The 22,497-nt window shown below is 55.0% G+C and overlaps 9 protein-coding genes across 9 annotated transcripts; 3 read left to right on the top strand and 6 right to left on the bottom strand.

Annotated features, from left to right (window-relative positions):
- Positions 1 to 18: 18 nt before the first annotated feature.
- On the bottom strand, positions 19 to 1,326 carry P153DRAFT_309943 (ribosome biogenesis protein-like protein RPF2). Its single transcript, XM_033664756.1, has 3 exons — positions 1,280 to 1,326; positions 1,016 to 1,221; positions 19 to 954 (listed from the first exon to the last, which is right to left on the bottom strand). Exons 1-3 carry the CDS (start codon positions 1,291 to 1,293, stop codon positions 206 to 208), a joined length of 969 nt encoding a protein of 322 aa, XP_033527403.1. The 5' UTR covers positions 1,294 to 1,326; the 3' UTR covers positions 19 to 205.
- A 253-nt stretch (positions 1,327 to 1,579) lies between these two features.
- Positions 1,580 to 2,487, top strand: P153DRAFT_283348 (monothiol glutaredoxin-4; the record flags this gene model as incomplete). The annotated part of the gene is made up of 2 exons (XM_033663257.1): positions 1,580 to 2,359; positions 2,410 to 2,487. 2 exons carry the CDS (start codon positions 1,580 to 1,582, stop codon positions 2,485 to 2,487), a joined length of 858 nt encoding a protein of 285 aa, XP_033527402.1.
- Positions 2,488 to 2,926: 439 nt separating this feature from the next.
- Positions 2,927 to 4,072, bottom strand: P153DRAFT_333867 (uncharacterized protein; the record flags this gene model as incomplete). The annotated part of the gene is made up of 1 exon (XM_033665582.1): positions 2,927 to 4,072. The coding sequence occupies one exon, from the start codon at positions 4,067 to 4,069 to the stop codon at positions 2,927 to 2,929; it is 1,143 nt and encodes a 380-aa protein (XP_033527401.1).
- A 385-nt stretch (positions 4,073 to 4,457) lies between these two features.
- Positions 4,458 to 9,658, bottom strand: P153DRAFT_333863 (uncharacterized protein). Its single transcript, XM_033665581.1, has 4 exons — positions 8,876 to 9,658; positions 8,422 to 8,830; positions 6,225 to 8,329; positions 4,458 to 6,164 (listed from the first exon to the last, which is right to left on the bottom strand). Exons 1-4 carry the CDS (start codon positions 9,482 to 9,484, stop codon positions 4,860 to 4,862), a joined length of 4,428 nt encoding a protein of 1,475 aa, XP_033527400.1. The 5' UTR covers positions 9,485 to 9,658; the 3' UTR covers positions 4,458 to 4,859.
- Positions 9,659 to 9,824: 166 nt separating this feature from the next.
- Positions 9,825 to 12,720, top strand: P153DRAFT_420875 (uncharacterized protein). The gene is made up of 5 exons (XM_033672270.1): positions 9,825 to 9,907; positions 9,961 to 10,217; positions 10,282 to 10,394; positions 10,446 to 12,530; positions 12,581 to 12,720. The coding sequence occupies exons 2-5, from the start codon at positions 10,013 to 10,015 to the stop codon at positions 12,665 to 12,667; spliced, it is 2,490 nt and encodes an 829-aa protein (XP_033527399.1). The 5' UTR covers positions 9,825 to 9,907; positions 9,961 to 10,012; the 3' UTR covers positions 12,668 to 12,720.
- Positions 12,721 to 13,519: 799 nt separating this feature from the next.
- Positions 13,520 to 15,534, bottom strand: P153DRAFT_354446 (PEBP-like protein; the record flags this gene model as incomplete). Its single annotated transcript, XM_033666508.1, has 3 exons — positions 13,520 to 14,055; positions 14,103 to 14,131; positions 14,681 to 15,534. The coding sequence occupies 3 exons, from the start codon at positions 15,532 to 15,534 to the stop codon at positions 13,520 to 13,522; spliced, it is 1,419 nt and encodes a 472-aa protein (XP_033527398.1).
- Positions 15,535 to 15,741: 207 nt separating this feature from the next.
- On the bottom strand, positions 15,742 to 16,284 carry P153DRAFT_178189 (uncharacterized protein). Its single transcript, XM_033662346.1, has one exon. It carries the CDS (start codon positions 16,235 to 16,237, stop codon positions 15,950 to 15,952), a length of 288 nt encoding a protein of 95 aa, XP_033527397.1. The 5' UTR covers positions 16,238 to 16,284; the 3' UTR covers positions 15,742 to 15,949.
- A 234-nt stretch (positions 16,285 to 16,518) lies between these two features.
- On the top strand, positions 16,519 to 19,539 carry P153DRAFT_364243 (dynamin-1). Its single transcript, XM_033667555.1, has 4 exons — positions 16,519 to 16,754; positions 16,868 to 17,263; positions 17,314 to 18,945; positions 18,993 to 19,539. The coding sequence occupies exons 1-4, from the start codon at positions 16,656 to 16,658 to the stop codon at positions 19,308 to 19,310; spliced, it is 2,445 nt and encodes an 814-aa protein (XP_033527396.1). The 5' UTR covers positions 16,519 to 16,655; the 3' UTR covers positions 19,311 to 19,539.
- On the bottom strand, positions 19,516 to 22,371 carry P153DRAFT_333853 (WD40 repeat-like protein). Its single transcript, XM_033665580.1, has 3 exons — positions 22,094 to 22,371; positions 21,187 to 22,038; positions 19,516 to 21,135 (listed from the first exon to the last, which is right to left on the bottom strand). Exons 1-3 carry the CDS (start codon positions 22,229 to 22,231, stop codon positions 19,987 to 19,989), a joined length of 2,139 nt encoding a protein of 712 aa, XP_033527395.1. The 5' UTR covers positions 22,232 to 22,371; the 3' UTR covers positions 19,516 to 19,986.
- Between the last annotated feature and the right edge of the window lie 126 nt (positions 22,372 to 22,497).

Below are 22,497 nucleotides of genomic sequence, written 5' to 3'. Positions count from 1 at the left end.
GGAGGCACGATACGCATTGCATGTCTTGGAAATCACGAGATCGCATGTAGGGTGTAGATACAACAAACATCGTTATTGTCAAGCGCTTTTCAGACGCCCTTTTGCCTGCGAAGTGGTATAGACCCAACTAACTCCCAAGATGCCTTAACGCCGCCCATGCAAGTTTTCGTCTCGCTCAGTCTCATCTCAACCTCCCGGCTTTGCGCTAAACCTTGATCTTCTTCAGCGTTGCCTCGTTATCCCCCTCGACATCCTCTACACCAACCTCCTCATCATCCCTCTCACCCCGTGCCCTCTTGAGACCCTTCATCTTCCTCGTCTGCATGTTGCCGAGATCCTGCTTACCGACGTGGATCCTGCCCGTCTTATCACCCATGTTGTCTGTATCGATGTTCTTCTTCGTCCTAGTCTCCATGCCTCTGGGCTTCTTGAGGGCTTCCTTCAAGACATCGGGATCGGGGAACTGCTCGCGGCCGAGCCTGAAATCGATCCTGGGGCCCATCTCTTCGACTTCGATGCGTGGGAGCTTTTGTCCTGAGCGTTTTGTGCGGAGGAGATAGCAGCGGAGTTTGATCTCTGGAGTTGGAATAGCGTCGGTCGGTTCTTGGGCGCTGATACTGATGAGATATTGGAGACCTTCGACGTCGACTTCATCGGTGTCCTGGCCACGGAGCATATCCAGAAGCAGACTCTTGGCCAGCGTGTACTTGGTCTGATTTGGGTCCTCGAAGACAGTGCCGTGGAAAGCGACAAGAGGCTTCAAACCGATCGAGGGCTTCTTGTTCTTGAACTGTTGCAGGTTACGGAAGGTGTCGGGGTTGATGTAGAGTTCGAGCATGTCGAGCATCTTGTGGGAGAAGGTACGCGCGAGGGTCAGGCAATGCGGGCGCTTTTTCGAGTGCAGGGAGAAGGCGATGAGCGAGGTATCGTTCTTCAGAGAGAAGAACTCGAAGGCTAAGCTGTCGTTAGTAGCTGTGTCAAAGCTTATGAGGTGTCGAGTGGGTTGGAGGCGTACAAGAGGCATCGTCGAAGGGATGGATGTCGTTCTTCTTTGTGAACTTCTCGACAAAGGGTCGCTTGAGGGTGCTCAGGTCCGCGATGGCGAGTTTGAGAATCTGCGACGTCCTCTGGCCGGTGACGAAGAGGGTCGTCTTTGGGTTCTCAGTCTGCTGCGGCTCGCGCTTCTCCATTGCGCGCTTGGCGCGAGCATTCTTGGGTTTTCTGCAGAAGCTGTCAGCCGTCTTGATTCATATACGAATGCCGTGGCTGCGCAACGTACACTGTCTTCAACATGATGCTGCTGGTCGGAGGTGAATGCGATGTCGAACTCTTGGCGCGACCATGGAACTTTTTTTCGACAGCTCTCGGCGATCCGGAGGCTTTCGCGCCGACCCACTCCGTCAAACACGTGATAACGGCTTGGCGTTGCAATCGAAGAGGCGGCGGGGTGTTGCATTTCCGCGTATCGGCGGGGCAAAGCACGTCAGAGTTGCGCCCAACCATTTCATCGCATCATCATAATCACCAGTCTTTTCCCGAGTACTCTGCTCCCACCGATACTCACGCCACTCTCACCACCATGGCGACCGTCAGAGAAGTCACCGAAGAGTCCGCGTTCAACTCGACCATCGCCGCCCTCCCGTCGTCCACACTCGCTGTCATCAACTTCTACGCGCCATGGGCCAAGCCATGCGAGCAAATGAACCAGTTCCTCTCGACGCTCGCCGGCACATACTCCGATAACGCGCCCATCGTCTTCCTCTCTCTCAACGCCGAAGAACTGCCCGAAATCTCTGAGCAGTACGATGTCACAGCAGTCCCCTACGTCGTCATCCAGAAAGCCGGCAACACATTAGAGACCATCTCTGGCTCAGCCACCGCAAAGGTCAGGGCTGCCGTAGAAAAGCACGCTGGCTCGCCAAACGGCAATGCGCAATCGAGTCTACCTCCAGCACAATCAGTCACGCGGCCTCCAGTAGAGAACGGCACAAACGGTGCAGGCGCGAAGGACCTGGCCAGCTACGCGCCGAGTGCGCAAGACCAGAAGACAGCACCGCAGTACAGCTCAGGCGAACTACGAGACGGGGAGCAGCAGACAAATACGGACGAGCTGTTCAAGAGGCTTGGAGAGCTGGTCAAGGCCGCACCGGTCATGCTGTTCATGAAGGGCACACCGAGCGCACCGCAGTGCGGGTTCAGTCGGCAGACAGTAGCCGTATTGCGCGAAAATGGCATAAGATATGGTTTCTTTAACATCCTAGCAGACGACGAGGTCAGACAGGGACTCAAGGAGTTCGCCGAATGGCCAACGTTCCCGCAGGTGTGGGTTGATGGGGAGCTAGTTGGTGGGCTTGACATCGTACGCCTCCCTCTCATCATGCAAGGTGAACAGATACTGATTACAACCAGGTTAAAGAAGAGTTTGAAAACGACCCCGAGTTTCTGGCACAGTACTCTGTCAACGCACAAAAGACGGCGGCGGCTTAGGAACCTGAAGCCGACTCGACCATGTCCGCATACCCGTCACCACCAAGTCCATATTCTTCTAGCGTCGAGCCTTCATCTCCCGAAGATACTCTTGTTAAATTAGGCCTTGAACCTCTACGTGAATACACTGGTAGGCCGTGGGAGCTTTAGACCGCAAAACTAGATGGCATTTCGTCTATCGGAATTATAGGTGTTGCGGCGCAGGAATAGGCTTAGTATGATACTATTCAATAACTTACTGAGATTTGACATCTCAGTCGCTTAGCACGCCATACCTTGCTCCCGTTGATGGAAACTGATCCACAGCGACCTATATGATTAACTGACAAAAGCTTTCTACGTTCCTAATCAAAGTTTGTACACCTACACAACACCGTATTCGCCCTTCAATCCTACCAACTCTACCCACGACTTCACTCTCACACTGTTCACGCAGATCTCAATCCCTCATCGGAAGCAACCCTTCAAACTCCCTCAACACCCCCTCAGCAACACCCACATCCCCGCCCGAGCGCACCCCCTCCACCAAAACCCTCCACATCCGCCTCGCGAGAACATACTCCCGCCTTTCTTCCCCCCTCCCATAATCCCCTCCCACTATATCGTAAAAGTTGAGCATATACCGCAGCAGCTCGCGCTCCTCTGCATCTGCCGCAATTACATCCCAAAACCGCACCGCTGCATCCCAGGGCGCAAGTGTGCTTACGAATTTCGGCGCAAAGACAGCGTCGCTCCAGGAGAGGATGCCGGACACACTGACAGTGGAGTCGTCAACGATGGTGAGGAGGAGGGTGTGCGGCGAGAGAGAGGGGTTGTGCAGGTGGAAGGGTTGGTCGTCTGGGAGGAGGCCCAGGGCGTGCATTTTGTTGATCATAATAGTGAAGCCGTGCCAGATGTGGGGGAACGTTGGGCCCCCTCTTGCGATAGCATAGCCGCGTTGTTGTTCACACAGTGAGAGGAGGAGGTCGCGGGGTGTTTGTGGAGTGGCTAGTGTTGCTGTGGGATGGGGAGAGATGGGAAAGGGTTCGACGCGGATGAGGTCGACTTTTATATCGTGGGCGGTGTTCAGAATACTGATTACACCTGCACATGTGTTGGTTACTTCATGTATGTCTTTGAACACGCGGGCCAGGCACCGTATCGCACTCTGTCGTTGCTTAGTATTCAACTCGGACCATAGCTCATGCAGTGGTTGACCCGGGAGCCGCTCTTGTAGCATATACGCTCCTCCCAGCGCATTGTCTGTCGTCTTACTGTATGCCACCAGGTTTGGTACGGCGTATTGGAGTCTACGTGCTACATACATGAGGGTGGTTACTTCGTAATGCATCCTCTCCGACTTCCCTAGGACGCGTAGGATGTATCTATCGCCACTTCGCTTGTTACGAACTGACATCCATACGTCGAATATTTTGCGTATATTTGTAATTGTGTACCAGCGGGCTTGAGGCGTCGGGTCAAACAGTGTAAGACTGTAGTTTCCGTTTCTCATTCCGCTCAGTTGTACATGTTGGGGGCTATGTGCGGGGAATAGTTCGATCATGAGGCGGACAATCTGCTCTGGTTTGCAATGTACTAACATATCGGATTTTTCATCATCGTTGTGCATCTCGTCCTCGAACGGGTTGTGAGAATCGTGACGTCGTGTGCAGTTGACTGCGCCCCTATGGTTGACATCCATTGACTGGACTCCATCGCGTCTCTGGAATGAAAGCGTGTTCATTTTCGCTTCCCGCAATACTCGAGATATGAGTGCTTCAGAACGATCGTCTTGATATGTGGGTAACTCAAATAATGAAATTTACAGCACACGAGTTTGCTGCATAGTGTTGCGATGTACACAAACAATGCGCAGATTCACTTTGAAAAGATTGGTTTGTACGAGTTTGGACGTTCACAATGCCAACTCTTTAATTGACAGACTATCTTGTGAAAACAGGATACACCATACTATTGTTCGGAAGTTACACAACCTCTTGATCGGCTTAGAAGCTGCCACTAGGGACCTAATAAAGCTTCAGTAGATGGAAAGCGACTATTGGTACAATTTGTATTAATCATTAGTCATTGTGAAGTATAACTGCATGTGGGAAAGTTGAAGATTCGCTTTGTAGTAATACTTCAAACGGCGGTCGCTACAACAGATTTGACTCGCAATGAGAAACTACAATATTTGACCACTCAATTTCTCGAAAAGAAATCATCAATCTTCATACGACAGGACCAGCAGTCTAGGAATACAGCATTATTTTCCACATCATACAGATAGCACCTAGGAAATGATCAACACCAACTGAGCATGTCAAGGTACAATGATACGGAAGGAACAGAACATGGCCATGTACTTATGACTTTTTGCGTAAATCGTAAACTTAGGGTCCGTCCAGAAGAGAGGCAGGTGTACTCTCCACTTTGATCTCCGGAGGCGAGGGCTCATAGTCATCCTCGGGTTCGGCCACAGAGCGTCGAGGGAGCAGTCGCTCCCTGTCTTCGTAGTAAATGTAATCCTCAGGGCCAGCGCGGCTGTTGTACCTTTGTGCCGGTGGACGGTCATGAGCAACAGGAACATACTGGTAGCGTTCGGACTCATAACGTGTAGAAGGCTGATGAGACATGTACGGCACATGGGACTGACGGCGATCGCTACGTACGCGGATGATCTCGTACTCTTGCAACGGTTCCCCGTATTCGTTGACATAGACGGGTGGTGCACGAGGGTCATCATAGCGATAGCGAGGTGGTGAATATGGGTGGAGGCGATCCTGAACGGAGACGTAATCACGGGACTGATGACGTGTGGGATGATAGAAACTCTCCTCTGGCAACGGCTGCTCAACGCTTTGATCTCGAGAATAGGTTGATTCTGCGTTTGGCTGTGGCGTCTCCTGCTGGTCAATCCGGCGACGCTGCTCTTCATAACGTTTGCTTTGCGAACGACTAATACTTGGGCCCCGTCCGTAGGGGTCGTCACGAGCAACGCTACTGTATCTATGATAACGTGAAGGCATACGCTGGTCATGAGGACGATCTCGCCGCCGTTGTGGTCCAGACCTCCGGGAAGACGCTGATGGGCCTGGCATGGGCACATGGCGACCCTGAAGATGATAGTCCTCATGCCTTGAACTATTAGATATGGTAGATGGTGCAACAGGATGTATCGCTCCAAGCGTCTGGTGCTGGATACCAGTTTCTTCTGCAGAGGGAACGCTTGTCGGCAGGGGCGTGTATCGTGAGCCATCTTCGATTCTCAGAGAAGGATCAGGTTCAGAATTAAGCGGTAGCGGGCGAGGAACCTGCTTAGTATCATCCGCCGAGTCCTGACCGGGGACGAATTCTTCAAGAAAGCGATCAGCGGCAGACTGCCCGCGTCGCGGGCTTGCCTCTTGGGATTGGTGGTCCCGGCCATAACGATACTCAGCTGGCCGATCTTCTTCATCATAGTATCGAACCTGACGCGGATATGCATTCAGACCCTGCGTATTGCTTCTGTCACGCGAATGCGTATAGATAATCTCTTCAGAAGGTGGGTCGTAATATCGATTGTGCTCGCGGAAGCTAGTGCGACGACCTGAGAATTCTTCGTAAACGGGACCAGAATGAAGCATCCTTGGGCTTGGGGCATAATCCATATACTCTCGCTGGCGAGGGTAATCATCATCCGCACGCTCCCTAGACATCTGACGTGCAGATTCATTAGCCCTGATGAAACGCTCATCCGAATTCTGGAAACTACCTACGTAATATCGCGAATCAGTCATATGACGCTGTCTACGTTCAGCAGGTGGACTGTCCTGATGAGGGTGTGTTCTTTCTTCGAGGCTCGACGTTCGCTTCGAGCGAGCTTGTAGAGTCGGTCGTGGAGATTCCGCATGAGGTGATGCTGGAGATGAAGGACCGGACTTCCCTCCCGACATTCCTGTGATTCTAGAAGTGTACTTTGCGTCCTTGGGCCCTGATGAGGCGGGTGAAACCACTCCATGGTTGCCGATCACACCGATCTTGGGCAGAGGCATAGAAAACAACCTGGGGAAAACAGTTGCTATCATGAGAAGCTTCTCATCATCCATGCCAGGAAAATGGATAAGACCGGAGATAAAGCGGTCATCAGGCAGCTCAATCATATCCTCTTTCCAGTCCAAATATGCGGCCGGCTGCCCGTGGCTAGAGCCAGGTCGTTGACTTGATAGATGCAGCGTTCTGAAATGGAGAAAAAGATTCAAAACAGTATACATTTTGCCACCTTCTGGCTTTTGGTAGTGAGCACCGATGGGCTGATGAGAAGACTCGACTTGACAGGTCTTACAGAACAACCCTGAAGCATTTTTCAAAGCCTTTGGAATCTGATGATTAGAAAGAGCATCAATGAAATGGTTCACGTTCGGCCCATGATTGAATTCGACATGAAATTTTGAAACGACGCGATGCAACAAAACATAAATCCGCAGGCTGGTTGGCATATCCTTAATTCCGGAGGTTTGCTTCCAGATGTTTTGGGCCAGTTCTATGACAGTACTTACTTCCTTGTCGAACAAGCCGGTCCGGTGGCCAGCATCATCATTGTCGTCTGGAAGTGGTCCTGAAGTACCCTGACCTAGTGGAGGCATGACCGGGGGTGGCGCAATGGCGAGATTGAGGGAGGCGGGAGATGGCATGTATGAGTGGTTACCTAACGGAGGTCCAAACACTGGGGGACCCATGCCCGGATGTGAGTAGCTGTCCACGGAACCATGGTATGAATGGAGATAATCATGCCCTGGCATCGCCATAGGAGGTGCTTGTGGTGGCGCGAAAGGTCCGGCATAGTGGCCTCCATAGTGGTGAGGTCCCGGGCTTGCTTGGGGTAGATGAGTCTGCATATGGGGCGTGGAAGTTCCTGCTCGCGAGTACCCACCGTAGTAACCACCATTACCAGCCGAGTTGGAAGAAGCATGATAACTATGTTTGACCGATATTGGATCCGGGTGGAACGGTGTTGTCTCAGGCCATTCTGCCTCTCGCCAGGCGACTACAACGTTACCAACGCTAAAGGCATTAGTGTGTTTGGCTCCAAAATGCTGAATAACACCCTCGAAACCATAGAACTTGGTACTGCTTGCACACTCGTTAAATCGGGAGCAGATGAAAAGCTCCTTGCGCTGTTCTGTCAAGGGTCTGATCTTGTTGTCGTATACCCACTTCATATTGTCCAAAACCAGTAGCGATCTACCATCAGCGCCGTCAGTCGACCCTTGTTCCGCCTTCTGGGCAGCCGTATCTTCTATGGCAGCTCCGGTGTTGAACGTGCGTCGTACATAGACTAGAAGGTCGGCAGCAAATTTGGGGCTGTTTTCATAGGTGACAGCTTTGCCATGATCCCAATGTCGGCTTATGAATTCGTCAGCGATGGCGTCGAGTTTGTCGCGCACTAGCCGTTGCGACTCGTCCCATTCTCGGTCCATGACTTCCTTTGCTTCTTTGGTGTTGACATCATGGTGGCGCCGGTCTGCTGTTCTGGTGTGCACCAACGCAGGACGAGACACGTGTTCGACTTCAACTTGTTGGGCAGCAGGAAGTTGGGCAAGAAGGCGGGGTTGAAGCACACTCCATGCGTCATCGTTCATTGGCTGTGAGATCTGGAGGGCCGCTTTGAACGAGTCCATGTGGCGCAAGATGTTTGGAGGGATAGGTGGGTCCATTTGCAGGCAACGTCGTTCAATGTCGAGCCTGCGGTTCGCTTTGGCCTCGTTTGCGTCATGGATGTTTCGCTGCGAGGGTTGTACGCTGCCTGTGGGAACAGGATGGGGAGTGAAGACCTGTGGTGGACCAGTTGGAGGCCTTGCCTGTACAAATTGAGAGGTTGGGGCTGCAGCTGTTAGGTTGAGCAGGGAGATGGTATGCAAACGTCCAGCACGACCATTTCGATAGGCAATAGATGGAAGGCGAATGTATACTTACTGGCTGGTACCGGTGCATGGATGATAGGAGATGGCCTTCGACGCACTGGGGATTTGGGCAGCTCATTGTGCGACACAGCTGTCTTTGTCTGCTGGTGTTGCTCCCACCACTGGTACTTGACTTCCCAGCGTTCCCAGTTTTCAGCGACCCTCATTCGCTCTCTGCCTCGCGCGTCGAGGCCTTTGGACCACTCCTCAGCGGCGGCAGGACCAAGGCTCGAGGCATCGTCTAGTTCTTGGGTGATGTCCTGCACGTGTTTTTTGTAGTAGTATTTGCCAATCTCTATGTCGGCGGGCGTTGTTGCCGTCTGCAGAGTGTAGGCAGCGATGTAGTTGTGGTCTTTGGTGATGAGGGCGAATGGGAGCGCGGGTCGCAGCGCAGAAGCGGACGAAAAGAGAAGACTCATGTCCTGAAGAGTCAGTTGCCCATCATGATGTGGAGACGAGCGACTCACCGTCTGGCACTGCTGCGTCAGGCAAAGCCCGCACGCTCTGATACCGAATGGCCAGATGATGCGGACGCCTGCTTCGCCTGGGCCCTTTTGCCAGATTCTCTCGCCCGGGGTAAAGGAACTGGACTTGTTACAGAACTGGCATTTCCTTGCCCAGGCAAGCTGCCACATTTGCAGCTCAGAGAGCCCTGGGAGGGGCTTGGGGGGCTTGGTAGACAGGGCGTTGCGGGCAGAGGCCCACAACGACTCGGACTTTGAAAGACGAAGACGACCAGAGTCTGATTTGAAAGTAGAGACGTTGCGCACGTCTGTGAGATAGGAATGAAAGGATCGATTGACTTGAAGCAATCGACCAAGGTCTGCAAGCGAACAAAAGGAAAAGATGTGCTGCCACACTGCGGGTGGCAGCCTGGCACACGGCCGCAACTCGCTGGAGAGGACGTCAGGGCGCGCATCGAGCTTGCGCTTCTTGTCCTGGGCAGGAGCTGCGTCTTCTGCCTTGCGCTTCCCAGCCAACGCGCCATGCAGCATGGCGTCTGCCGGCGTCTCGCGCGTCGCCTCGGACTCGTAGAAGTCGGCCGACGAGGCCACGCTGGACTCGCGCGAGGCCATGGCGGTCAAGGGTCCAGGCAAAGCTCACTGGAGCTTCACCGGCGATGCGCGACGGGCTGCAGACATGGATCGAAGGTGCACGGGCTGGGCAGGCTGGGGGTGGTGTAGCTGGAGGGGAAGGAGCGCGCGCAGGCTGGAGGCGACGCGAACACGGTGTTTGTCGCGGGGGCGTGGTGGGTGGAGGCTATCTGGGGAGAGGAGAGTCCGAGGACCGTGGATGGACTGTTGTGTCGCCCAGCGCTGTCGTGCCCGTCGCCTAAGTTGCTGCCCGACTGGCCGACGGCTAACGCGCTCCACTGTTTGGTGACTTGGCACAGCGTGCATGGCGGGAGAGAGGCTGCGTCGACGCTGCCCTCCCCACTGTGCGAGGTCGACAGTGTAGACACACATTGCTACCTGTGGAGAGACGTGTACTCTTAGCTGGTCAGACATCTCGCGCACTGCATTCGAGGGAGCCTGCTCATGACCCTCTATAGACCCTGAACCACCTCGACAGCAGCTCGTCCGCCCTCAGACACACCGCCCACCATGGCCACCCTCAACACGTCCAGCAACGGGTCCAACATCACTCGTAGCTACCAGAACGTCATCAACACGCCGCCGCCCTCTGGCCCCCAGGCGAGCTCTCCCACATATGGCCAGTGGGCCGTGTTTTCAGTCGCTGCCCCACTAGTCAGTGCCTTCCAGCAAGACGGTGGGAAGGAGAGCGTCCTGAAGGTGCAGAGCACGGGAGGTATGTGGAGCTGCAGAGACACCATCACGTGCGGTATACGAGCTCGGTAGGCTGACTGCACCAGAGGGCGAACTCGCCGACCTCGTAGACGAATTCTCCGACGGCCGCATCCAATTTGCGTTTGTCAAGGTCAAGGACCCGAACTCTTCGCTGCCCAAGAACGTCCTGATTGCATGGGTAAGCCACTTCACCGGGCCATGGCATGTGCACCGCTAACCATTGATGCAGTGCGGCGAGGGCGTGCCTGAGCGGACCAAGGGCTACTTTGGCAGCCACCTGGGCGTCGTGTCCAAGCTCCTCCACGGCTACCACGTCCAGGTCACCGCCCGCTCCGACGCAGACCTCACTCCCGAAAGGATCGTACAAAAGGTCGGCGATGCCTCGGGCGCAAAGTACTCGGGCGGGGCTGACGTCCCCGCGTCACGCCCCCCTCCCGTGGCAGCGAAGAAGCCCGTCTTCACCCCGACACGAGTGGGAGGCGGAGGCTCCGGCTTCAACCCACTCGGCAGCTCGAGGGCACCGGCGCCCCGGGGCAACGAGGACGCCGACGGCTGGGGTGCTGACGCCCCGCAAGTCAACAGGTCGCAGTTGGAGAACGTATCCTCTTCATACAAGCCCACCAAGGTCAACATGGCCGAGCTCACCGCAAACAAAGACGAGTCGACTCGCTCCCAGCCCTCTCAATCGCAGAGCGATCGCCCCGAAGTCGTCAGGGGTGCCTACCAGCCAGTTGGAAAGGTGGACATTGCTGCTATCCGAGCTCAAGCCCGGAGCGCTGGCAACGACGACCGGCCTTCTGTGATCAAGGGCGCATACGAGCCTGTTGGAAAGGTCGATATTGCAGCCATCCGGGCCAAGGCCCAAGGCGCACCTCCGTCTTCCGGCCTGTCGCCAGCGGCAACGGGCACGTCCAACAACGACGAAGAGGAGCAGCCCAAGTCGCTGGCAGAGAGATCATCGGCCTTCAGTCAGCAGCCCGAACGGCTCACCAGCATGCCGAAGCCCAAGGTTGCCAACAAATTCGCTGGTAGCAGCGCCTTCACCGGAACCAAGGCTCCGACTCCTGGAGGATTTGGGGCCAAGCCACTCGCTCCTGCCCCAATCATTGGCGCTGCGAGCAAGACGTTTGCGGATGAGGGAGGCAAGACGCCTGCTCAAATTTGGGCTGAGAAGAAGGCGGCTCAAGGCGGCGCTGTCAAGTCGCCCGCTGATGGTTCAGGGCCTACGTCTCCCATGCAAGCCCAGAAGAGCGGAGCGGGTGGCTGGCAGAGCGGCTACGCAGGAAAATCCTGGGCACCTGTCAAAACCACCCGAACCGGCCAGTCTGTGGCTAGCAACAACAGCGAGCCACGAACGGGTGAAGAGCCTGCCCAGGAGGAGCCAGCCTCGCCAGCGGCTGGTGGCATTGGTGCACTGAAGGATCGATTCACAGGTGCTGCACCCATGGGAGCTCCCGCTTCCCGTCCGGTGCCCGAACCCCAAGCCCCGAGCCCACCACCCCTCGATAACTCCAGCAAGCCAAACGCAGGCGTACGAGGTGGCGTCCCGATGCCCGGCCTACCCAGTCGGCCCAAACAGCCAGACTCAGATGACGAGGATAACGTGCCAGCAGTGCAGCACCAGCGAATTCCCTCGCCACCGCGTCAACAACGCAGCCCATCTCCTGAGCCTTCTGAGTCTCCCGTCCGCATTGCTATGCCCGTTTCCCGCGGTAAGGCACCCGAAGAGCTCTCTCCTGCTGAGGACAGAGCGCCGCCCATGCCTAATCGTTCCTTGGACCAGGCAGCTCAGCATGCGCGTGATGTCTCACCTGAGCCACAAGTCGAGGCAAAGGACCCAGCTCGCAGTGCTGGTGCCGCTGTAGCAGCTGCCACTTTTGGCGCTGCCGCAGTTACCGGAGCAGCCGTTGGTGCCGCTGCTGGATCCGGACAAGAGGAAACTGGCTCTGGCAAGCGTGCAGTCATCCAGTACGACTATGAGAAGGCTGAGGATAACGAAGTCGAACTGCGTGAGGGTGACTATGTCACCGACATTGATATGGTTGATGAGGATTGGTGGATGGGCACGAACTCCCAAGGCGATCGTGGTCTTTTCCCGGCCAACTATGTTGAGCTGGTTGAGGGCAACGATGACGAGGGTGCTGCTGCCGCTCCCCCGCCACCAACGCATCCCTCTGCTGCAGAGCCCGAACCCGTCGCGGCCCCGCCGATGCCATCGCGCGGCGCTGGCCCTACCGCCACTGCCATCTACGAATACGATGCTGCTGAAGACAACGAACTGAGCTTTCCTGAGGGTGCTACCATCACGGGAGTCGTAAGTACAGTCGCTAAATCAATTCTGAGCACACACTAACAGCAGTCTAGGAATTCCCTGATGAGGACTGGTGGCTCGGAAATTTCAACGGTCAATCGGGTCTCTTCCCTGCCAACTACGTGCAGCTGGACGAGTAGAAAAATGTGATCATTAGCGGAGCTTCGGTATCGTTGTGAGCATAAAGAGCGGGCGTGAGTAAAAATCCTCGTCTGGTATAGGTACAAAAGTTGCACAATACACGTTTTATGCTTCCATGTTATGAGTCTCCCGTCAACAGTACACCCATTAACAATATGTGATTGTTGATAGATTACTGTGAAACGAAGTCAGGGTTTTCCATGAAACTATGGTACATCCGTCTACTCAATACATCGTGAGTGTTCGTGCCCAAGAAATGCTACTCACAGTTAGGCATAACAACACCATATATCTGTCCTACTTCTCTCTCTCTCTCAACTATAATCACGTACTATTCAAGGCTAGACCTTGCCCTCACAACCATACCCTCCATCAGCCTCTTCATTTCAGATTGAAAATTGGTGCAGGAGAATTCACTGGCGGAAAATTACTACTGTGACAGAAAGAGTGGTGTTGGAATATCATCATGGTATCCTGATCTGTATCTTTGTTTTCTCATTGTCTGCATTTCTGCTTTGCTCATAGTTTCCCATCAAATTTCAAAACCTGACTTGATCGTCCTGTCGAAAAGCTCCTTTGCCGTGACTTGATGTGCACTCTTCCCGGTCTGTCAGACGATCAACGTTTCCACAGAAAGCTCACGCAATAAGAGCATTTAGGAACCGACGTTGATCATGGCTATTAATCGTACCAATTAAACAACCTCCGGTCACGATTGGATGATTGTAATACTAGACTGTAAAGACTTTTCAACTACGATACATATCACTGGGAAGTAGGTCCAAGGTCAATATTGTCGACGAGAACGCTGGAACAATTACTACCAGCACTCGTTTGTCACCCATTCCGTCCTACTGCTTCTTATTCTTTGAATAAATGAAGTTCGCCGCGACAGGCACCAAGCCATTGACCTGCGCCCAGTCTCTCACTCCACCTCTCTCCGATCCCGTGCCCCAATGCTGGCGGTCCTTCGGTTTGGTCAAATACAATGGCTCCGTCGTTCCGTTCTTTGGTGCAAAGACCAAGAAGACATAGCGATGCTTGCCGGTCTTGGGCGGAGGGCCGGGCGGCTTGTATTCAATCACGTCTTCTAGATGCTGTTTCTTGGCAGGGATGATCAGATTCCGGTCGGCGAGAGAGATGTTAGTGGCTATCCAATGGCACATTTCACTCCATTTGGGATCGTCGCGTGATGGCGCATCGGGGTCCGTCAGCGTGACTACATAGCTCATGTTTGTAGCTGTGGATAGTTCGGAGCTGGTTATGTCATGGAGGGTGATTGAAGGGTGATGTTGGAGACGTTTGGGCTTGACGGTGTTGCCCAGCTCGGCATCGTTCTTTGACCATGAGACCGAGAGAGTGAGGCTTGGGAGGAAGTCATCGATCACTGAATGTATGAGTTGCTGAGGGAAGCTGTTGGACAGAGTACTGTACCTGTTGGGATGATTTCTGCTTTCTTGAGCCTGTTGTATGGTTAGACAGAGTATGTGTTAAGATCTTGGGTACTTGCGCTGCTTGTACGGCTTGTACGCTCTTTGGATCATGTGAAATCAGCGGTTGCTGGTCAGTTGGAAGCGCGACTGCGACTCCACAGAGCTGCCAGACGCAGGCAAGGCCAATCGAAACTGGAATGAGCATGGTTGCAGAGAAGTAGTTTTTAGCGTGAACAACTTGGAATTGAGCGTGAAAAGTGAGGTTTGATAGGTTCTAACGTTTGTTCATCAGCTCAGAGAAGTGGTATGTCAAGGTAATTCCAAGGCTGGAGGTACACAGCTGTGCTGCAGTGTGTCGTCATCGGTGCCTCATGCATGCCGATCCACGCCCATCTAGGAAACTACATGCTGGGAAAGACAACATCAATACAAGCAGCGCTAAAGTCTTCAGGACCGACGTAGTATTATTCGTTTTCTATCAGGGGTATATGTAAATGTAAAGATGCGCGCAAACAATGCAAGCTAAATCAGTAGTCCGCCAAAAGAAGTGCCAACTCCGAGAACTGATCAGGGTCTCACAAGATCTTCGCCTCAACGAATGAGCCACTGCTCGTCACAAATCCCATATTGGTAGAGATCTGATACTCGGAGAGCTCTTGAGCGTATGTGCTCGTCATGGTACCAGTGCAGTCGTCCAGAAGAACACAGTCCCATCCATAAGAGTACGCGTCAGAAACGGTTCCAAAGACGCATTGATCGGTATTGACTCCAGCAAAAAGCAGCGTCTGCTTCTTTGACGCCACCAGGTACTCATGTAGTGGCTCTTTGGTAGACCACAATCCACTCATGCGTGACTTGTCGAAGAAGAGATCGCCGGGTTGAACAACAGCTTTCAACGGGTCGTAGAGTTCAGCGTTCCAGGAGCGTTTGAAAAGGCATCTGCCTTGGTTGTTTGGGAGCTGAGCACCAAGACCAATGTGCCACCCCAGGCCCTTGCAAAAGCCACGTTGAACAGCAGGGGGCATGAGGCGGAGGTCCTGTTCGGTGATGCCCCAGTTGAGCCAGGCTATCTGGATGCCCTCCCTTCTGCATCGTTCGATAACCTTGAGGGTTGGTTCGATTGCAGCGATCCCAGCGGCGTGATCTCGATACATTGGGTTAATGAAGTAGTTCTGCATGTCGACGATGATCAACACTGAGGTGTCCGGATCAATCATGAAGCCAGAATGGTTGCGGAGTTGTTCGTCACACTCAAACACCATCTTCTTGTCAGAGCCTCTGGACAGGTCGAACTTCTTTGTGGCCGGTAGGTACATCCACTGCTCCTCGCCTCCAAAGGGGATCGCGGCCGTACATTTGATGGTTCCGACTGTGATGTCATTGTTGTCATGATATTCCTCGTATGAAGTAAGGACAAGAGATTCCGAAGCCATAAGCAGGCGATAGGGTGAGGGTGAGAAGGGGTTGTGACGGGGGAGTGAGACGAAGCAAGGAGACGAACAAAGCTGGTTTGGAAGGTGATATTAGAGGGCTGCGACCTCCTTTGTAGTCCTCGTTTGCGATGTACTTTCCTCATTTCTCTAGCGGTGAATTCGATAACGGGCTTATCATTTTGATAGGCTTGTATCGGGAAGGAGGCCTCAATCACAAGACCAAGGCTTGGGCGAGAGATCATGCCCATCTTACCTCTTGTGTGGGGATGTGGGGATGTTGGAATGCTGGAACTGGCTCATAGAGTACCTTGGTAGCAGGGACTCCTCGTATCTCAGACGCATGAAGTCACTCCGGCAAGATTAGCGCAACGGCGAACTTCTTAAGATAGAGAGCAGCCTTTGTAATTACCTGCTATCATGTTTGACCGTATTGTGCTCTGGTACGAAGATAAGGCTGGCGATGACTGTAGAGATAGCTACCCTCCAACCCGACAGTACCCGAGCGGGCGAGTAAGCTACGGTGATGATACAAACACGCCAAGATTACTCCAGCACTCAACAAGGCGTTGATGCAAGTGCGATGGACACGTCGCCAACAGATTCTGGGCTGGGCGTTGTGTGACGGAGTGGTCAGAGTGTTCCGGGGAACGATGCCAGTCACGGACCAGGGCTGCATCGCGCTGCATCGTGGTTGCAACGGCATGGTGAACAGGCTCCACCTGGTTCAAGCACACAGTGCTGGCATGACATGTACAAAAACCAAGTGGAGTTCCATGTTGTTCAAATTCGAGGAGTGGGGACTGCCACCGAGGCGGACACGTGAGCACCAGCCACTCCAACGCCACACATGGCGGACAAGGGCAGGCGCAGAACTTGGTTCGCTGTTCGCCATGACGACGAGCTTGCTGTAAAAGTCCAACGACAACGAGCCTCTATCCCAACGAGGCCGACCAGCAGTGCATCCGTGTCGGCCACATCCCATCTCCCCTCGACACACCCCGCCCCGCCTTGAGCCGTGTGCAGCTTCCCCCAACAGCCCGACGCCAGCACCGTTTGTTTTGCTCCCTCACCAGCCGCACCCACCAGCAGCCAGACACCGCACACGCACGTCCACCACCGCCATGGCCGCGCTGGGCGAGGAGCTGCTCAACATTGTCAACAGGCTGCAGGACCTTGTTTTCAACACGATTGGAAATGACTCGCTGGACCTGCCCCAGATTGTATGTTGCCCTCCCCGTGCCGGCGCAGGAGCACGAGCAGGACAGCGCAGAGCACCGTCCACCCGCCGGCTCTGCTGCCAATTCGCCCGGGCGTGCTGCTGACTCTCTCGCAGGTGGTCGTAGGCTCGCAATCAGCCGGAAAGTCGTCGGTGCTCGAGAACATTGTCGGCAGAGACTTCCTGCCTAGAGGCAACGGCATCGTTACGCGGCGGCCGCTGATCCTCCAGCTCATCAATCTCCCCTCCGAACGCGAGGATGCCGAAGAGGGCGATGAGGTCCACGTGCCCCACACGCCCGCGAGCGTCGCCGGCCAGCAGGAGTGGGGAGAGTTCCTGCACATTCCCGGGCGGAGGTTCTACGACTTCGCCGAGGTCAGACGCGAGATTGAGGCCGAAACAGCAAGGATTGCGGGAAACAACAAGGGCATCAACAGACAGCCCATCAATCTCAAAATCTACTCCCCGCACGTCCTCAGCTTGACGCTGGTCGATTTGCCGGGTTTGACCAAGGTACGCTACTTTGACACGGCATCGGCGAGCCCACGAACTAACCGCCCCAGGTGCCCATCGGCGACCAACCTTCAGACATCGAGAAGCAGACCCGCAACCTCATCACCGAGTACATCGCGAAGCCGAACAGCGTCGTCCTGGCTGTGTCCCCCGCCAACGTTGATCTCGTCAACTCGGAAGCTCTGAAGTTGGCCCGACATGTGGACCCCATGGGCAAGAGGACAATTGGTGTCCTCACCAAGCTCGACCTCATGGATCACGGTACAAACGCCATGGACATCCTTTCTGGGCGAGTCTACCCCTTGAAGCTCGGCTTTATTGGCATTGTCAATCGCTCGCAACAGGACATTCAGGGCAGCAAGTCGCTCTCGGATGCCCTGTCGGCGGAGCGTGACTTCTTCAGGCACCACCCAGCCTACAGGAACATGGCGAATCGATGCGGCACGCAGTTCCTTGCAAAAAGCCTGAATCAGACTCTCATGGCACATATCCGTGATCGTCTACCAGACATCAAGGCTCGTCTGAATACCCTGATGGGACAAACGCAGCAAGAACTGGCAAGCTACGGTGACGTAGCATTCACTGGAAAAGAACACCGGGGCTCACTCATTCTACAACTCATGACCCGGTTCGCCTCGTCATTTATCTCGTCCATTGACGGTACTTCTACTGAAATCTCAACCAAAGAGCTATGCGGTGGTGCCAGAATCTACTACATTTTCAACTCCGTCTTTGGAAACTCTTTGGAACAAGTGGATCCAACAATGAACCTCTCTGTCCTGGATATTCGAACAGCAATCCGAAACTCCACCGGCCCTCGACCCAGTTTGTTCGTTCCCGAATTGGCTTTCGACCTGCTTGTGAAACCTCAGATCAAGCTCCTAGAAATACCAAGTCAGCGTTGCGTGGAGCTCGTCTATGAGGAGCTCATCAAGATCTGCCATACCTGTGGATCGACGGAATTGACAAGATACCCCAGACTTCAAGGAAAGCTCATCGAAGTTGTCTCTGACCTCTTGCGAGAACAACTTGGACCATGTTCTACTTATGTCGCTTCGTTGATTGACATTCAACGTGCATACATCAACACAAACCACCCCAACTTCCTTGGCGCGGCCGCTGCCATGTCTTCTGTGATCAACGACAAAGAGCAAAGGGAGAAGAAGATTGCCATGGATGCGGAGAAAAAGAGGCGAGAAAAGAGGAGGCTGAAGGAAGTCAACGGCATGAACGGCGCCGAAGCTGCAGAGGGTGGTGAGGAAATGGAGATGTCGACGGACAAGCACCTTCCACTGCGGAAACACCAATCACAAGCAAGCCGAAGTATGTCACCAGCAATTGGTCGTTTGATGAACGGCACTCAAGGCTCCCAAGGTGCGATTGGCGCACTCAACACTCGCACACGATCGCCTCCTCCGTCGGGTCAAACTGGGCCTGCGCGTGATAGTTTTTTGAACTACTTCTTCGGTAAGGATGGTGCTGTGCCTCCGAGCCCCACGCCATCTACATCCGACAACCGACCTGGCAGTCGACATGTCAGCCAAAACGTCGAGGCCAGCTTTTCCCAGAGTATTCGGAGAGGCGATACTAGGCAACCCGCTCACATCCTGACTATGATGCCAGATGACGATGAGGAGGACGGCCCTACCAGCCCAGTCCGGGAATCATATGAAGGCGGCTTTGTAAGTTTGTGTCATATCGTGTATATCAGCTCGACTAACTGTGTTAGCCTTCGGACCCCGAGTCTGCTCCCGCACTCACAGAACGTGAAGCGCTTGAAACCGAACTCATCCGCCGTCTCATCTCATCGTACTTCAATATTGTGCGGGAAACGGTTGCTGATCAAGTGCCCAAGGCGATTATGCACCTTCTTGTCAACCACTCCAAAGATGGCGTGCAGAACCGACTGGTCAGCTCGCTGTACAAAGACACATTGTTTGAGGAACTTTTGTACGAGGATGACACGATCAAGGCGGAGAGGGAAAAGTGCGAGAAGTTGCTCAAGACATACAAGGAGGCGGCCAAGATTGTTGGAGAAGTGTTGTAAGGGTGCGTGTACTTGTATGAATTGGATGTTTTCAAAATGAGTGATGAAGGAACGGAACGTGAGGGTGCTTGGCTTCTCTGGCTTGTCTTGGATCAGTTCGCTTTTTTTCACGAACATGTATGTGTTGATGAGAGAGAGAGAGAGAGAGAGATAGGGAGGTGATCTGCGGTTGGAAACGACTATGATGGAAAGGGCTTGCCTAGGTTTTTTTGGACTCTTTTAGCACGCGCTTATTTCTACTCTTCTGCTGTCTTGACTGATTATGTTGGATGGAGGGACAGCAGGGTTGCATCAATAGCTCCACTTTTTGTTCGACTTTTCACATGTAACAACTGGCTTTTTCTGTATCGTACATAGTGCATGGTGGTGGTGGCGATTGTGGAGGAGGATCAAGCGGGCAATGTATAGAATATATTCATTCGGACCTCGGATACGCGTGTGCATATAGGGAGTGAAAAGCAAGTGTTTGTTAATTGATTGATTGATAGATAGATGGAATGATTGATTAAAGCAAAAGACTTGCTCATATCATTTCAGCATGAGGGGTATGTCGCCCGTGAACCCAGACTCCAAAGAAATGCTTCGCTCGAGACATGCAGGTAAGAAAGCATCGTCGCCAGCTTGTCCAACCATGTCGTGTCTGTAATAACTTTTTTTATGACAGAACAGTCGACACCTACTTTCCATTCATTCCCTCGCCTACGCCTTCCAGTCTGCTGACCAGTCTCTTGATTCCGCTCCACTCCTCGGCTCTGGTCTCGACGCCGCCCAGCTCTTGCCCAACTTCGAATACGGTAACAACACCATCCATGCCCCCCACGGCGACGCGGCGCCCCTCGTTCCTCTCCCACGCCAACTTGTTGAGACTGCGATTCATCACGCCCCCACCTGTCGGCAGGCCTGAAAACGCTCCACGCTTGTTGTCACTTGGCTTCACGCTCTGGACAGGAACTTCGACGTCACGGTTCAGGTCCCAGACCTCCAGAGATCCCGCACCGTCGACGAGGGCAAACACGGATGGCTTCACGGGCGACCAGCGCACGTCGTAGACGAGGTCTTCGCGTGCAATGTCCAGTACGGGGGTGACCTGTTGCGCAGTACCGGGAAGTGTGGCACCGGCTGTGCCCGTTGCAGCCGGGGGACGCACTTTCCACAACTTGACGCTCCAGTCCACGCTAGAAGACAGCACGAGGTCACCTAGATCGATCTGCCCTTTGGCGGGGTGGAAGTCTAGACTCATGACGGGTGCGGCGTGCCCAGCGTACTTGACACGGCCGTCGACGCCGGCTTTTGCACCAGCGCGGTCGTAGCGGTGGCAGGGGTAGATGGAGCCTTCTTCTGTACCGGCAAGGAAATAGGTGGGATCGGACTGCGGAAAGGCGATGCAGGTGACTGCCATGTCGTCTGTCTTTGCTGGAGGAGGTGAGGTCAGTTCGAGGAATTCTTGGGGCTGGGAGAGCATGTCGACGGTCCAGCCGCAGACCACGCCGTCGGTGGAGCAGGAAATGATGTTGTTTGCGTTCTGGGTGCCGACAATGTCGATGGAGTAGACGGGATGTGTGTGGCCGGAGCCGGTGAGTGGTGTCTTTTGGACGGGGGTGGATTTGGCGCGGGTGTCCCATAGCAGGACCTGGCCTGAATATGCGCCGCCGATGATGAGGTTGGGGTGGAAGGGCGAGAACTTTGCGGTGAGAATGTCGGACTGGGCGTGAAAGATGTACTCGGGGCGGTCGTGCATGTGCAGATTCCAGACCTGGATGAGGCCGTCTGGGTCGTGTGGGGCTGACGGGTTCTTAGTGTAGGAGGCCAGGACGAGTTCGGGGAACTGAGGGGGCTGTTAGCGGGTGTATGGAGGCGGGTGTCTCAATGCCGGTACCTTTGTCGAGAAGGCCAGATCCGAGACCATTCTCTTCTTGCTCCAGCGCTCGTCCCAGAACTGTGCAATCTCCTTGATGCGCCGGCCCTTCTTGCCTCCGCTGGAGCCGTAGCCCTCGTCCTCGTCGTCGACGTCGACACCGCCCAGGGCATAGTCTGCGAGGATGTCGTAGCCCAGCTGCTGGTCCAGGGCCCTCTCGAGGACCTTTGTGCTCCTCTCGACGAAGCCGATGAAGTCGTCCGAGTTCTCGACGGCCGTCAGCTCCTCGTCCGTTAGCGTCTTGAAGGGGAAGTTCTCGTCCGAGGCCGGGTGGGCGGTGCCGTCGTGGGAGGCGTGCTCGGCGGCCTTGAGCTCCTCCTCGATCTCCTTGCGCAGCTGGGCGCGTATCTCCTCGTCCTTCTCCTTCTGCCGGCGACTGAGGCGCTTGCTCGTCGGGGAGCGGGTCGGACTGGCTTCGCGCTCTGTGTCGCTCCCCCCGGCGGCCCGTGAGCGCGGCGGGCTCCAGTCTATGCTCGCCTGGACGCCCTTGCTGTAGGTGATGACCTCGAGCTCCTTCTTGACCTCGCCCGTGACGTGGCCGTCGAACTCGTAGACGGTGGCCAGCGGGCCGATGGACAGCGTTTGCACGCCGTGGTCGACCATGCCCGAGAGCACCTGGTACGTGGGCGAGGCCTCATTGTCGCTGCTGAGCTGGCCGGCGCTGACGACCGACGTCGGGCGCGTGGTGCGTCCGCCTGGCGAGCCCGGGCGCGTCGACCCCGGACGGCTCTCTCCGATGAGGTTGTTGATGAGGTTGTTGATGTCTGCGCGGCGGTCGAGGTCCTCGCTGCGGCGGGGCGTGGGCGAGAGCACCTGCGTGGGCCGTCAGTGGTCCTGTGGGCGTGGGCGTGGGAGCAGGGCGCCGTACCTCTCCCAGCGGGCTGCCGCTCGCCGACTGCCTGCTGGCTGCGTCGGCCTTCCGCAGCTCGCGCTGGCGCTTCAGCTCGGCGAGCTTGGCCTTTTTGGCGAGGATCTCCTCGCGCCGCTGCTGCATGGTCGACTCCATGGCGGGGATGGGCGCGTGGAGGGCTTGGGGCGGTGGGGGCGGTGGTGAAGGGGCGTGTGGGACGGTGGTGCTCGCTGCATCCGGGGCGTCTCTCGTCTTGTCTCGCTCCAGCCGGGCGCCGTCAGGAACAAAGGGAGGGCCGGGTTGCGCGTGTCGGCCGCCGCGCGCTGTTCACGGCCATGTCCTCGACCGCGCCAAGCATTCCAGGGACCGGTTCATGCCGACGGAAATCTTGCGCGACTACCACAGCATCAACTCGCCCGCCC

Source organism: Dothidotthia symphoricarpi, assembly GCF_010015815.1.
Source record: "Dothidotthia symphoricarpi CBS 119687 unplaced genomic scaffold P153scaffold_4, whole genome shotgun sequence".
Taxonomy (NCBI): Eukaryota; Fungi; Ascomycota; class Dothideomycetes; order Pleosporales; family Dothidotthiaceae; genus Dothidotthia; species Dothidotthia symphoricarpi.
Note: the sequence above shows the minus strand (reverse complement) of the source record. Positions and strands in the feature narration are given on the sequence as shown.